This window comes from Vidua chalybeata, chromosome 4 (assembly GCF_026979565.1).
Source record: "Vidua chalybeata isolate OUT-0048 chromosome 4, bVidCha1 merged haplotype, whole genome shotgun sequence".
Lineage (NCBI taxonomy): Eukaryota > Metazoa > Chordata > Aves > Passeriformes > Viduidae > Vidua > Vidua chalybeata.
In genome coordinates this window covers 6,495,081-6,508,924 of record NC_071533.1, presented here as the reverse complement: position 1 = coordinate 6,508,924, position 13,844 = coordinate 6,495,081, and the positions used below count along the sequence as shown (strand labels likewise).

At 41.8% G+C, this 13,844-nt stretch overlaps 1 protein-coding gene across 1 annotated transcript in view; it reads left to right on the top strand.

Annotated features, from left to right (window-relative positions):
• The window catches only part of ZNF827 (zinc finger protein 827), a 100,621-nt gene that overhangs the window by 81,488 nt on the left and 5,289 nt on the right, over positions 1-13,844 (top strand). Inside the window, exons 9-13 of the mRNA XM_053941210.1 lie at positions 5,353-5,490; positions 7,029-7,200; positions 8,677-8,843; positions 11,770-11,961; positions 12,055-12,232. Coding sequence (XP_053797185.1) covers positions 5,353-5,490; positions 7,029-7,200; positions 8,677-8,843; positions 11,770-11,961; positions 12,055-12,232 — 847 coding nt within the window. The remainder of the gene's footprint in view (positions 1-5,352; positions 5,491-7,028; positions 7,201-8,676; positions 8,844-11,769; positions 11,962-12,054; positions 12,233-13,844) is intronic.

Genomic DNA, 13,844 nt, shown 5'->3' with positions numbered 1-13,844 from the left:
CTACAAATAAAACCTTTGTGGAAGCAAGTTGGAAAGGGAGTAGGATATATAGTATTTGGAGCTCTGCAATTCTGTATAGTCAATATATTTTTGAGCTTGGGAACCTTTCACAGGCTTTTGGCAAACAAGCTTGCAACAGAGCCATAATTACATATTTCATAAAAGGAGTTCTCAGTTTTTAAATACAGTGTACTTGCCAGAGGTGATGGATGAACATGTAAGGGGAAGACTCCAAAGCAATCAAATGCATCTTTGATGATGGGAACACTGCAGAAATAGGAAGACTGTATAAAAAGATAGATAAATGCAGACAGAAGAAGGAAAGAAAATCTCTTTGAGCAAATAAACGTTTTTAAAGCAATGTTTGCATGATTATCTGACCTTACTACCTTGTTTCTGAATAAATAATTTCTTGAAGTTTTTGCCTTTTACACATAACCAAACAGAAATAACCTTACAAATGGAGCAAGTTTTCTGACATTCCTGTAGAGCTGCATGAAGTGTATTTGCCTCTTGGGTAAATGTGGTATACTTGACAGATCTCAAAGGAAAAAGCAGCAATTCACCTCAGGCTGGGAGCAGCCACGAGTTACCTGATGATTGTTTAGTGTCCCAAGTCTTTCTGAGCACAGTGAGATGCCTTGCTGTTGGACAGCTGCACAGGAGTGTTCATCCTCTTGCCATGAGCTCACAGAACCCTGGTTACCTTGTCCACTGTTTCTTAGTCAGTTTATTAATTTTCTGGTTTGGTGGCTTGCAAGCAGCATTTATTGAAAACACTCTAACCACCACTCTCTATTTTCACAGCATTTCTGTTCACTTATTTTTCAAAATTACTTGCCTGGTTTCTCCTTGACCATTTGTGTGGTGTCAAACTGTCTGAATAACTCAAAATATAACCCTGCCGTACACTTCCAGAAGAATGGACAGAAAAGGAATTTTGACTTTCTGTGTTAAGGCTTATCAGCACCTCTCAAACCCATCTATGCATTGAATACTTATTGCAGAGAACAATCTGTTATTTCATTTATATCCATAGGATTCCATCTGACCATAAGGATCTGCCCTTGTGGATTTAGTTTCTTCCAAGGTCTATGGAGATGTGAAGATAAAACAGAGAAGCAGCTGTTCTAAGTGAGTTACAGGATAGGAGAGCAGACAGTAAACCACCAAAGGTTATAAACATTAATTTATCTTCTTTGAATGATACCTCAGCAGACTTTTTGTTTGTCCTCTTAGGCTTGTCTTTTTCACTTAAATAGTGGATTCATTCTTTCCATTGTTTCTATAAAGAGATAAAGCTGGGTATGGCATTGGACAGCATATGCAAACATAATGTAGCATAAAATACTGTGAAGCAGTAATTGACAAATACGTCAAAGAAACTAAATAATCAAAATATCAGAGTCCAAAGCCAGTCCCTGGGGAGTTCTTGAGCCTGACAGCCACCAGCAGTCACAAGGCTGAGTGGGTGACTCCAGACAGTCACTTTTGTATTCAGGTTACACCTCGTCCTCTTCTTCAGTTACAGCTTCCACTGGATATGGTGTCCTCTCTCCAAGCACATCCTGACAAAAGTCAGGGTAAAGACTTTTCAGAAGGGGTGTTTAACACATTCTCTCGTGTGTAACAATAGATCTCACCAGCTGGAGAGGAAGGGGAAAAGATTAATTACTAAATGTGAAAACTGAAAATACAAATGTGTTCAGAATTATGCCCAACACCTCAGGAAAGGGGTAAATGGTGACTCTTTTAACCGCAGTGCTTTGTTTGCCAGAAATTAAATCTATTTGGAAGGGGAAGAGGAGGCACAGAACAACATTTCTGCAGTTGGTGCCCTCATCTCAGAGAAAATATAAATGTGGGCAGTTCCTAACCTTCTTGGATGATGAGTTCTACACAGCTACTCATTATGAAGCTGACTCGTGGCTAGAAGGGGAGTCATACCAGGTGATGCAGGAGGGCAGGAAAGGAGTCCATAAAGATGTATTTGACTGTATTTATTAAGTCTTACCTTTACATAAGATTCTTAGCTCTTAATTGTTCTGTGCAAAGTTATTTCAAAATAATTTTATCACTAGCTTTGTAATATCCGGAGTCTTAATCCTTCTGTTTCTTTTTAATGTTTTACTGGAGAACTTGGAGGCCTTTCATTTTACTGAGCATATTTTGTTTTAAACTCCAAAACTCACACAGAAATGCAATCTATTGCTTAATATTTTCAATATAACTTTGTCTTGTATGATTTTCTAATGTAGGAGTTTTGGAATTTTCTGTGGACATTTAAAGCAGAAATCTTGTATTAAGTCCTTTTTTTTTTTTTTCCTCTCTTTTTGTTTTCCTTTTTATTTTAGTATAGGGGATGTCATGGTGAATGATGGATTTCTGTGAGACATCTTTCACAACAGTGATTTAGTATTTAACATTAGGTGGTCTCAGTTCATCTTCTTCCTGGCCACTGTGTAAGGTGCTCTTTAAGGCTAACAGAACTGACTGGGAACAGGGCTTAGGCATGCACAGAGAGCACTGTGCACAGCTCAATGTTGTAGTCGTGGAGTCACTGGGCCTGTACTCACTTCCCAGAAATAACCATTCCCTGGCATTAATTAGAGCCAGAGCCCAAGGAATGCATGTAGAAGTTGACTCATGTGACTCTTCAGGTCACTGGCAAGGTCGGGTGCCAGGCATGTTCTGAGAAGATTTCTGGATCTCTGTATGGACACAAAGCTCCAGTTTCCAGGATGCAGTCAAAGCTTGCCCAGAGGGTAGGATGGATGGAAATAGGTGGTTTTCCTTGGAGCTGAGAAATCTTTCACAAAGTGCTGAGGCTCCTGTTGCAAGAGACCAGCTCTGGTTTGCCATGAGCAAGCTAAGAAGTAGCTGAATAGAAAAAGCACTTTGCTGCAGAGAGAAGATTCAGTCAAAAGGAAGAAGGACTGTAGTTATGACTCCACAAATGCATATTTCAAGTAAACAGAAGTACTTTCAAAACACCTCAGTGTCCTCTTTTGCATCAATGAAAAATATGCAGCTGCTTTGCAAGGGACTGGCTGTCACCAGTTTGACATTATCAGAAAGCTGCTATTTTTCTAGCTTCCCATGAGCTTCTCAGGACAATCCCTCATAGGGAAGAAGTTATTATATTTCTTTTTCTTAAGAGATAAAAGAGGGCTGATGAGTAATACTGAAGTGAATTGTTAAGAGACTTATTTACTTAATTGAGCCTGCTTGTTTGATACATGTCCCAATTAATTCATTTTTTGTTGTGACCATATTGAAGCAACCTACACCCTTGTGACCTTCTCTTATAATTATTACTATTTTCCTCATTTGAAGCACTGTTTTGATTATGTACTCAAAAAGCTCTGCTGAAACATCTGTAGTGCTACCACAGAGTCAGATTTTTCCATTGTTTGGAGCTCAAGGGTAGCAAGAAAAAGAATCCTTCTTTATTGGAGTTCTAAGAGGTTATGGGTCACTTACAGCCCTAAGGGGATGGGGGATGTCTTCCTTTTTAATTTCACGAAATGAGTATTTTGAATAGGCAGAACTTGTTTTCTGACTAGAAATTTTTTTAAGAAAAATGCTTTGTTGGATGGTAGCACTCAGAGGTGGCTCAGAATTCCTCTGGTATGAATATTGTACATATTACAGGGTCACAGGAGAGTGAAACAGCAGTGGAGAAGGAACTGGCAAATACGGCTGGCCCTAAATTTGCTGAGATTGCTATGTGGACTCTCTGCCCCAAATGAGGCATTGTTTTTATTATTGCTTAAATTAAATACAGTATTTGACAGCTCTTTGCCTAAACCACAGTGGAGTTGTCTGAAAAGCTCTCTCTGAAGGAGAGACTCTCTCAGGCATGGTAGTAACATCTGCAGTGGTAGCTGACTGTCAGTGAGGGGCTGCCAGTGCAGGGGGGTGTTTATTCCTCAGTGCTTCATGGAAGGAAGATTTTGCCATTTGTGCCAAACTCCACCATGTTGACTTCTGCTCACTATAATGTTTTTGAACTCCTGTCCCCAACTCCTCTCCCCACATTTACCTGGAAATGCCAGCCAAGTGGTTTTCCTCCATCAGGCCATGTTCACATACGCTGGCAGAGCTTGTTCTGGGCAGTGATCCCAGAGGTGGTGTCAGTTTGGGGAAAGGTGCTCTGCCAGTGGCATCCTTCCTTCCAGTGGAACTAGAAGAATTAAACCAAGCTCCTCACTGTAGGCTGCTGTGTTTAAAAAGTACTCTGGTAGTTCTGTGCACCTCTAACAACAGCAGTGCCTTCTCCTTAGGGAACCCTTGCACAGGGTATTTTTTCACTCAAGATTTGCTGATGCTCTTTTTCTTATTGTTTTAAGTAGTACACTGTTTTTTTCTCCATTCTGTACAAATCAAAACTGGCCATGCTTTCAACTTCTTGAAGCATTGGGGTAACCTTTTTCCCTCTTCTTCATTCCAAGTCCCTTTCTCTTGACTTCCTTATAAAGTGCTTTCATATCTGTGCTCTATGCTCTGAGGGGTTTCTTTTTTCTGTATTGCAGACTTTGTCTGTTCCTGAAACAATTAAAACCACTTATTAAAAGATAATAGCTCACTGTGGGTCACAGTTTTTCAATGGCCCTCTAAGCAGCTGGGGATTTTGATGCCAGAGGACAGGAGTGCTGGGTAGAGCTTACCTTGGATGCCAACCAAATACTGGGGTGCTGTGTCCTTTTGTTTTAATGTTTGTCTGAGCAATCTTCTGGTCTTCAGAGTCAGACTTCTCATCTGTGTGTAGATGTGGCACTTTAGAACATGGCTTTAGTGATGAACCTGGCAGTGTCAGGTTAATGGGTGGACCTGATCTTAGAGGTCTTTTCCAACCTAAATGATTCTGTCATGTATGTAGCAAGAATTCCTGCCTCAGCAGAAAAGAAACTGTCTGAAAATCATTATTCAGCCTTAAATAACAATCCAGACAGACCATCTCAGACCAGGCTTCTTCATGCACCAGGCAAAGGTGGGTGACTGAAAAAGCCAAAGGAGTGGTTGTTCCACAAAACCATAATTAGGGATTAAATGCTTGCTCTGCTCACTCTCGACTTTCTCTCTGTACATAACCTGGTTTAACTCTTTGGCTGTGCCTATGTCCAGAACGCTTTGGCTCAGTGTCCTGCTTTAGAGTGTGTATGAAAGATGCTGTGTGAAAGATTCATTTCCTTTCCAGCAATGGGAGTTTCCTTTCTAAATGAACTCATGTGCCAGATCACACAGCATGCTGCCGAAGTGCTGCATTTTATATGACACCTACAGGGCTCTACTGAATGAAATCTGCAAGTCTTCCGAGTTCTGAAGATGCCTTTGTGTTTTTTGGCATAGAAACAGAAAAGCTGGGGCTGGAGGTGGGAAATGGATTGCCATCTTGGAAATTTAACGACCAGCTGTTTCCCTGTGATGTGTGTGGAAAAGTGTTTGGTCGGCAGCAGACTCTGTCCCGGCATCTCTTGTTGCACACAGGTAAGGCGGGGCTTGCCTGTGGTTGTCACAGCACTCAGGAATTCTGTGGGGTTTGTTGTAGGGAGGAGAAAGATGGTAAGGAGAGGAGTGTGTGAGCCATCCTCAGCTCACCTGGGGCAGAGCCAAGTGCAGGAGCAGGACACAATGTCAGAGTGGGCTTAGGGAGTGAACATTTTATTTCTTTGCAGCCTACGTGAAATGACTCCTTACAAAACCTGTCGATTCAAGTTTGTCCAGGTTCCAGCAGATCAGACTGTAGACACCAACTGATAACCAAGCTTGGTAATAGAGTTCTGAAGAGAAGGAACAGCCTTTTTTTTTTGGACGGATTGGGGTTTTTTTGAACAGAAATATCATTTCCCTGATGAACTTTTCAAGTGTCACTGAACAACAAAAGATTTGGCCTTGGTGTTCTAGATCTGTGAAACTGAAAGGATTGAATAACTCATTCATCTTTGCTCTCATCATACAGTTCTGAGAGGAACAGGGGCTGTTCTACTCCATATCAACTTTCTTAAAGGGAATCTGCTTCAAATCAGCTGAGACAGAGTTGTTATATGGACGATGCACTCTGTCAGCCTGCTGAGGTGCACTGCATAAAATAACACTTGGATGCAAGAATTTCCCATGTAGTGCTGAGAAATCCTGTTGGTATAATGCCAGTGCATGTTGAGCCATCCAGCAGAGCCATCCTGAAAAGGCTCAGATGCTCCATGGTCTTAGTGGGGTTTCCTTAGTCCTAAGCTGCTTTATGGAATGTCTTTCCCCTCACACTTGTAGCATTATATTTCAATTTTAGAGGAGCAGACACTCAAAGGAAAAGGTTGTAAAAGCAGACATAATGTTTAGCTATTTTAATCAACCCTTTGCAAAATACAGCCTGGGGCATGCACAAAAACTGTGCTGCCAGGATCTAGAAATGATTAATTTAAAACAAAAAAGAGGAGTATTTAAAATTGTGAAGCATCAGAAACTCATGATTAATCAGTTTATTTTTTTCAACTGTTCTTTGAGTGAGCTTTTTCATTAGTTCCTTTTTGGAACTGGAATGATGATATACAGTGTCCCCCTTCCTCCTACCATCAGATATCATTACAAAATCAGCAACTATCAGCTCTCTGCAAGTGATAGCATGGGCAACCTCAACAATAGCTAAGTCCAAAAATCAAATAAAATATGCTGGGTAAAGGAAATAATTGTAGACTATTGACCTGTTTCTCCACCGGCTTTGCTGCAGCTCCCAGAACAGCAGTTGCCCCAGTTTTCCAGTTTATAAAGTTTTTATATTATCAAACTACAAATAGTAGAGCAAATTAAAAAAGCTTGCCCTAAACTACCTTCAAATTAGTTGGGTTTTTTTTTTCTGAGTAGTTGCTGTGGGCTCCTATAAACTTCTAAAATGTCGAGCTTCCAAAGTACCTCATCCTGAAAGCTGCTTGGAGAAACCCAAAGGAATGCACGCTTGGTTACTGGCAGCTTTCAAAGCAGCTGGCTTCAGACTGAGGTATACACTCACATCTCTCTGCTCCTCTTTTCAGAAGAGAGAAAATACAAATGCCACTTGTGCCCCTATGCTGCTAAGTGCCGTGCTAACCTGAACCAGCACCTGACTGTGCACTCGGTGAAGCTGGTGAGCACCGACACCGAGGACATCGTCAGCGCCGTCACGGCCGAGGGCAGCGATGGAAAGAAGCACCCTTATTACTACAGGTGAGCGCCCAGGCGAGGGCTGTGCCTCCTGTGCCTGCTGAGGATGTGTGACAAGGCCACCCTTCTGCTGCTGCGGGCTTGGAGCCATGACTGCACTATTTGTCTTGCCTGTGTCTGGCTTAGGATGGGCAGTGAACCCATGCTGGCTGCATCGTGCTGTTTGACTTGGCTGGCCATTGGGAAGGACTCGGGGGTTTGCTGTGGTGTTGGTTTTTCTAAGAGGTTTGGTGAGGCAGCTGGGCTCTTAGAAGCCCCTCAAACTTTTTAAGCAGTGTTTCTTTAAGTTTTGTGTTTGGAAACATCCCATCATGTACATGGATTCACAGTGAATCTAAAGCCCGGTGCTTCCAGTCGCCTCTGATTGTTCCCTTGTCCTCAGCCAAATCTATGAAATCAAATAGCTTAAAAGTGTTATCAAGAATTGTTGTATCAATCTACACATTTCTTCTGTTTGCTAGAGACATATACATTTGGTGAAATGTATATACACAGTGACAGAAAGAACACCTTCAGGAGAATGTGCCTGAAAAATTGAAAGGAATTGCTCAGATAAAATGGCTTTTTAGACATTCTTCTTGTTGTATGCACTGTTGTGCACTCTGCAATCTGTGATGTGCACTCTAGTGGCCAAGCAGATTACCAAATCACGCTTACTTCTAGTCAAAGTGCCAAGAGCAGATTTAATTACAAAATCATAGAAGTAAGAAATAAATGAGACCTGCTGGATTAGATTATCTAGTGCTTCCCCTTGGGAAAGCAAAATAGTGCCCTGGAGTATATGCCTTTTCCAATCTTTCTGGCTTGTTTTAAATGTTAATGGCCTAATCAAAGCAAGAGGAGGACTCTGCAAAGAAAGTTAAATTAAAGGGTCCTTTCTACTGCCTCTCAGTATCACTCTGTCTATGTGCTGCCTGCAAAATCTGTATCCCTGCTAATTATTCACATAGCTGAAGACTACTGTTTTCCAGTCAAGCATAAGAAATGTTTGAACCCATTTTTACTTGCTTACACTGAAACTACCAGGCAGTTTTGCACAAGATCCCAGTTTGGCATGGGAACCATTCCAGGGCTTGAAAATCACTCCTGGAGTGTGCAGCAAGCTCTCTGTTTGTCAGTGTATCAGCTGTACTAAACATCTTGGCAAAGCTGCAGTGCCTCTTATTGCCCAAAGGAATCGGTTAGGTGATGCACAGCATCTGGAATCTGTAGTTTTTAATTAACTTTATGATTATTTAGCATCATTATAGCATGTACAGGATTGTTGCATTGTGCCTGCCCTTAATCACATTGGCATGACCATCAGTTCAAAGGCAGTTCAGCAGACAAAAGAATTTTGCAGCGAACACTGAGCAGTGAGGAAGAGCAGAAAGCTGTGCTGTGAGTTTCTTCTTGCAAATTTGGGGAAAGGCGATTGGCTTCTGTTTGTGGTTTGGTTTTTAATGTTTATTTTACTCTTGAATTCTCTCCTGCCTGCAGCTGCCATGTGTGTGGGTTTGAGACAGAGATGAATGTCCAGTTTGTCAGTCATATGTCCCTCCACGTGGATAAGGAGCAGTGGATGTTCTCCATTTGCTGCACAGCGTGCGATTTTGTCACTATGGAAGAGGCAGATATGAAGGCTCATGTCAACAACAAGCACACAGGTGATGATCCCTCTCTCCCAGCTGCAGTGATCTCTCTCTTCCTTGCTTTTTAGGTGCAACCTTCACACTTCCCATTAGCACTCTGCTTTCACTGAAATGCTTGCTAATTAAGGCCTGATCTCTCAAAGTTGAAGAGAATTGGACTCCAGCCAGGCAAATAATCTGGTAGTACAGATCAATTTTCAAGCTTAGTGAAATACATGACGGACTACTTAGCCCTTCTTCTTCCTATTCCCCTTATCCCCCAAATCCCTTCTCCTGCTGGAGTCAGTCAAATATTTCATTTGTTTTTCTGGTTTACTATTTCAACAAAATCCTGCTTTGATTTCAGCTATGATAAGGTGACTTTGTGCTAATTGTGCATACCTGGCTCTAAGTCTGAAATAAACATTATGTTGAACTTTGCTCCTTGCTGTGTTTGCCCCCCCCAGCCCATCAGTTTGGAATTTCATGCTGATGTTTAGTTGACACTGTGATTCAGCAATACCATAAATGTACTTTATATTAAATAGCAGAACAGGTCGTGCTCGCTCCCTGGTCCTGCTCACTTAATAGCCAAGGATAAGAGCAATAGCAGTTTTCAAACAAGCTCCATATGCTTAGTCCAACTCATGAAGTCTGGCATAATTTAAGGAGAAGAAAATTGGAATCTTCTTAATTAATTTCTTTTATGCGACCAGGCAGAAGCATTTTTGCCGCCACAAACTACTCACAGTTGTATTTACAATACGGAACCTGATTGCATCCAGCACAACTTTTCCATCGCTAAATTGCTTTTCTTGTCCTACCAGGAATAAAATTGGGAAAACAGGAGGGATGAAGAAGAAGGGAGAGAAGAACACAATTGGTTGTGTTCACAGATACATAAATTAAATGGAACTACAGAAATATGAACTACTGGAAAGCTCTCAAGGGATTTTATGCCAGCATAGCTCTCAGCACTACTTCACTTCATAAAGAGGAGTTCAAGGCAAATGAGAAACACCACCCATAGCTATGTGAAAAGCCTCAGAGCTCAAAAGTGAGCTGTGCTCTGCTGTATTTTCCTATTATGGCTAAAAGATTGAAACTGCTACTTGTCTTTTGATGATAGGCAAAACCCCCTTGTTCTTCCTTCACCCTGCCCAACAGAGCCCCTCAGCTGGTGATTCAGCCAAATATTCACACAAATATGGCAAATACAGAGTAAAAAATAGAATGGATTTTCTGGGTCACTTGACTCCAGTTCCTTATCCTGTGATGTTACCAGGTCATAAAGGGACTGGGTGTGAGGATATTGCATATGCCTTCAAAGAAGTATCATTGTTTTAAATGAACTATTTCGAGAGACAGGCAGCTGTAGACTTCTTGCATTAAAGATTAGAGACCTTTTTAAAATTTCCAGTGTGTGTCGTAGTGATAATCAGAGTACACATACATTGTTCTTGTCCAGAACTGCCCTCTATCTGAAACAGCAGTCCTCCTTTTCCTCCCTCCACCTTTCATCCCTCTTTCCACAGTATTTATTCCCTTAGTACATTTCTGGAGAACAACACTCTGCCCTCTAAATGTACACTGAGCCTTTTCCTATATGGAACACAGTTTTCCTGCTGTACCAATCCCTCACTGCATGTGTTCTTGTTGGAACCCCTGCTCTGGACATATGCAATCACAGCTGTACATGGTGAAATGAAATAAGCAGTGGTGGCAGTACAAACCAGCAGCAGCTACTGGGAGTAGGTGACACAATAACATTCTGTGATCACATTTACCTTCCTTGAAGGCTCCCCAACACTGATTGCTCATATTCATCCCCTGTTCTGCTCCAATTCTGCTTTTGTTTTTCTTGACTGTTTCCAACCTAAGCACTTCTCATTTGTAGCAAAAATTCTTGTTACTGGCCCTTCAGGTCATAACCTTGTTCTCTGTGCTATTAAATTTCATTCCATTTGTATTACTCTTGTCCCCAAGGTCAGTGAATCTTTCTGTATGATATCCAGTCATCCTCCCTACTGGCAGCTCGGGTCATCAGATTTCATTAGTGCATTCCTATGTTTTTATCTTAAAGGTGCCACTCAGATTAAAGTCAAGTACACACGTGCTGGTGTTTGCACAGGCCTTGATCAGGGGATTGTATCACGTGGAGAATTTGAAGTTTTAGTGAAGTCTCCTTTTAACACAGCTCTCGTTGAACCAGGACACGGGTGGGAGGGAATAATTTGCCCATCCTTGCCTCATTGGGTCATGGCAGCTCTCATATGGGAACTCTCCCTCTTGTTCAGTTCTAGTGTGTGATAGGGTTTGGACTTCATGCATTTATTGCACACATAAGGAAGCTCTGATGCTTTCTTTCTTTCATAAAGAAGCTCTGTCTCTAGGTCCAGTTAAATAACATGCTTTTTAATTATCTTTGAAGGAGATCCTAATAAAAATATATAAATCTTGAGACCATGCTGTTACCTCTGCAATGATTACTGAGGACGCTCTTCAGTACAATGAGGGAGATTATTCTTCTCTATCCTTCATCCCAAATTTACTCACTGGACCCACATAAATGGAAAGATGGGGGAAGTTTAGCTTGGACCAGTAGGTACTTTTGCTTTCTGCCTCTCAAACCTACAGAAATTCTGCTCCCTTTCCAAGTGACAAGCATTTGAACTCAAGAGTAATCAAAGTGTTTTCTTGGGATTCTTTTCAGTCCAGAAATGAGGTAGAATTGTATGATCCCTTACCTCTACCACCACATAAGCACTCAATTGCAGGATAAACTGAGAAGATGTACTGTGGTTAACCAGAAGGCCCAACAATGTTTTTTTTTTTAATCAGCTCAATTAATTTCAGACTTGTTTTGAATTAACTTTGAATATAAGTACTTCCTGAAGTTTAAAACTGAATCATGGAGACTCCATCTAATCTGCTGAACTAGTTATTGTTCTTTGTTTTTCAGCTGAAGAGAGGAAGACACCCAGTGAATCTAACAGCCCATCTTCATCTTCGCTGTCAGCACTGAGTGACTCTGCCAACAGCAAAGAAGATGCAGATATAACCCCAAAAAACAAGGGGTCAAACAACCTACTGGTCATTTCTGTAGTGCCTGGTAGTCAGACCTCAGTGAACACTGAAGAGAAGTCAGAGAAAGGTAAAAAATTTGTTTAACAAATACAAACTCTCACTCTCTATGCAATCAATCTGGCCACAGTGTAAGGACTAAGTTTCCTGTTCTATTTTTCAGGCTTTGAATGTGTTTTCTGTAACTTTGTCTGCAAAACAAAAAATATGTTTGAGCGTCACCTGCAAATCCACCTGATCACACGGATGTTCGAGTGTGACGTGTGCCACAAGTTCATGAAGACACCTGAGCAATTACTGGAGCACAAGAAATGCCACACTGTCCCCACCGGTGGGCTCAAGTAAGGAAAGCAAGTACACAAACTTTTACTGTGTTAAGCACCTTAATACTGTGGGGGTAGGACAAAAGGAAGTCAGTCAGAAAGGGTTGGTTAACTAATAGTCCAGATTTGGGCCTTCCTTGTATTTAGATGACCCAAGGCCTGTCCTTCAGGATGCAGATACCAATCTGCATCATTACAGCAGATTGGTAACCTAGCAGCAGAGGAGCTGTAACCCCATTCAACTCAAAGAGGAAACAATATATGATGGGTCCTACAGAGAATGAGGCAGTACTGCAAAGAGCTTTTGGCAAAATAAGGTTTTTTTTTCCAAGGCATCAGAGCAAAAAGAAGCACCCAGCACAGGCTCTGTTTTGCACCTGGCTCAAAGAAACTAAATCCTGTACAGCCTCTAGGTATGAAGTTACAACCTTAAATGTTAATAGCCTTTGTATACCCAAAGTCATTTCTCTGCAAGAATGAATAACTTGGATGCTTTCTGCTTTGTTTGCATGCCCCACAACAATCACTATTGTATAAATTAGCATGTAATAAGTAATACAGTCTTTTAAGATAAAAGCCCTTTGGTTTTGGCTGTGGTGGGACCCTTTAAGGTCTTTTGGTGCAGAGCAGTGTTTCTAGAGAATGAGTGTGCCCTTATGTCAAAGTCTGACCCCTGAGGGAAGGAGGGACTGCTGGGGCCATATGCTTGTCTCTGGGCAGGCAGTGTGATGTTATGAAAGAGGCACATCCCTGGCCTCTGTCTGGTCCAGCTGCTGCAGGAAAAAAGCTGGAACCACTTGGAGCCCAGCTATGGTTCAGCACAGGGCTCCCAGCTTCTGCTGCTCTTGCTGAGCAGGCTGATGTTGTCAGTGCCCTGTGGCTGCAACACGAGGAGCGCACCATGTCCAGCGTTGCTGTGTGCAGCTCCCTTGGTTTGCACTGCAGCTTTGGAAAACTGGTCCTGTTTGCCAGGCAGCCTCTGGTCTCCAGCTCAGTAGTTCCACAGACTGGGATCTGTGGTCACTTGAGATGAGATGACTGAATCTGGGAAGAAGACCAGATTGAGAAACAAGCACTGTGTCAGAACGACGGGATGTCTGCCTTGGAATACAGACCAGTTGTCTAATGCACATTTGGTTTAGGCTGAGTAAAATCTGTTCTGTTTACCAAGGAAAAACCATGACCATAATATGACTCAAGTCTTCCCTACAGAATGTGTTTCTCAGTCTATATTTCTGCCCAACTCAAGTAATAATTAGGTACCTTGAAAGCGGTATCTAAGAAAAAGCTCTGATTTATTTTTTTTTAAGGCATCCAGAAGAGCCTGAAGAGATCTAAGTAAATTGTATTTTTCTGTCTCCTGTTTGCTGTGGGGGAAGAGAAAAAAAACATGATTCTTCCAGCTCCAGGTCAAAATCTGAGATTCTGATCCAGAGAGCACCCAGCCCAGGAGAGGTATGTGTGCATTGACAGCCAAGTCCTCTGGTGAAAGAGAATCACAATAGAAGCCTCAGTGACAGGCTCCCTCTCTGGATCAGAGTACTTGATGTGCATCAGGAAATGTGTCCAGGTGTTTTAGTATCTCTTTGTCCTCCTGTTCTTACTCACTTTCCTCAAAAATCTCTTGATT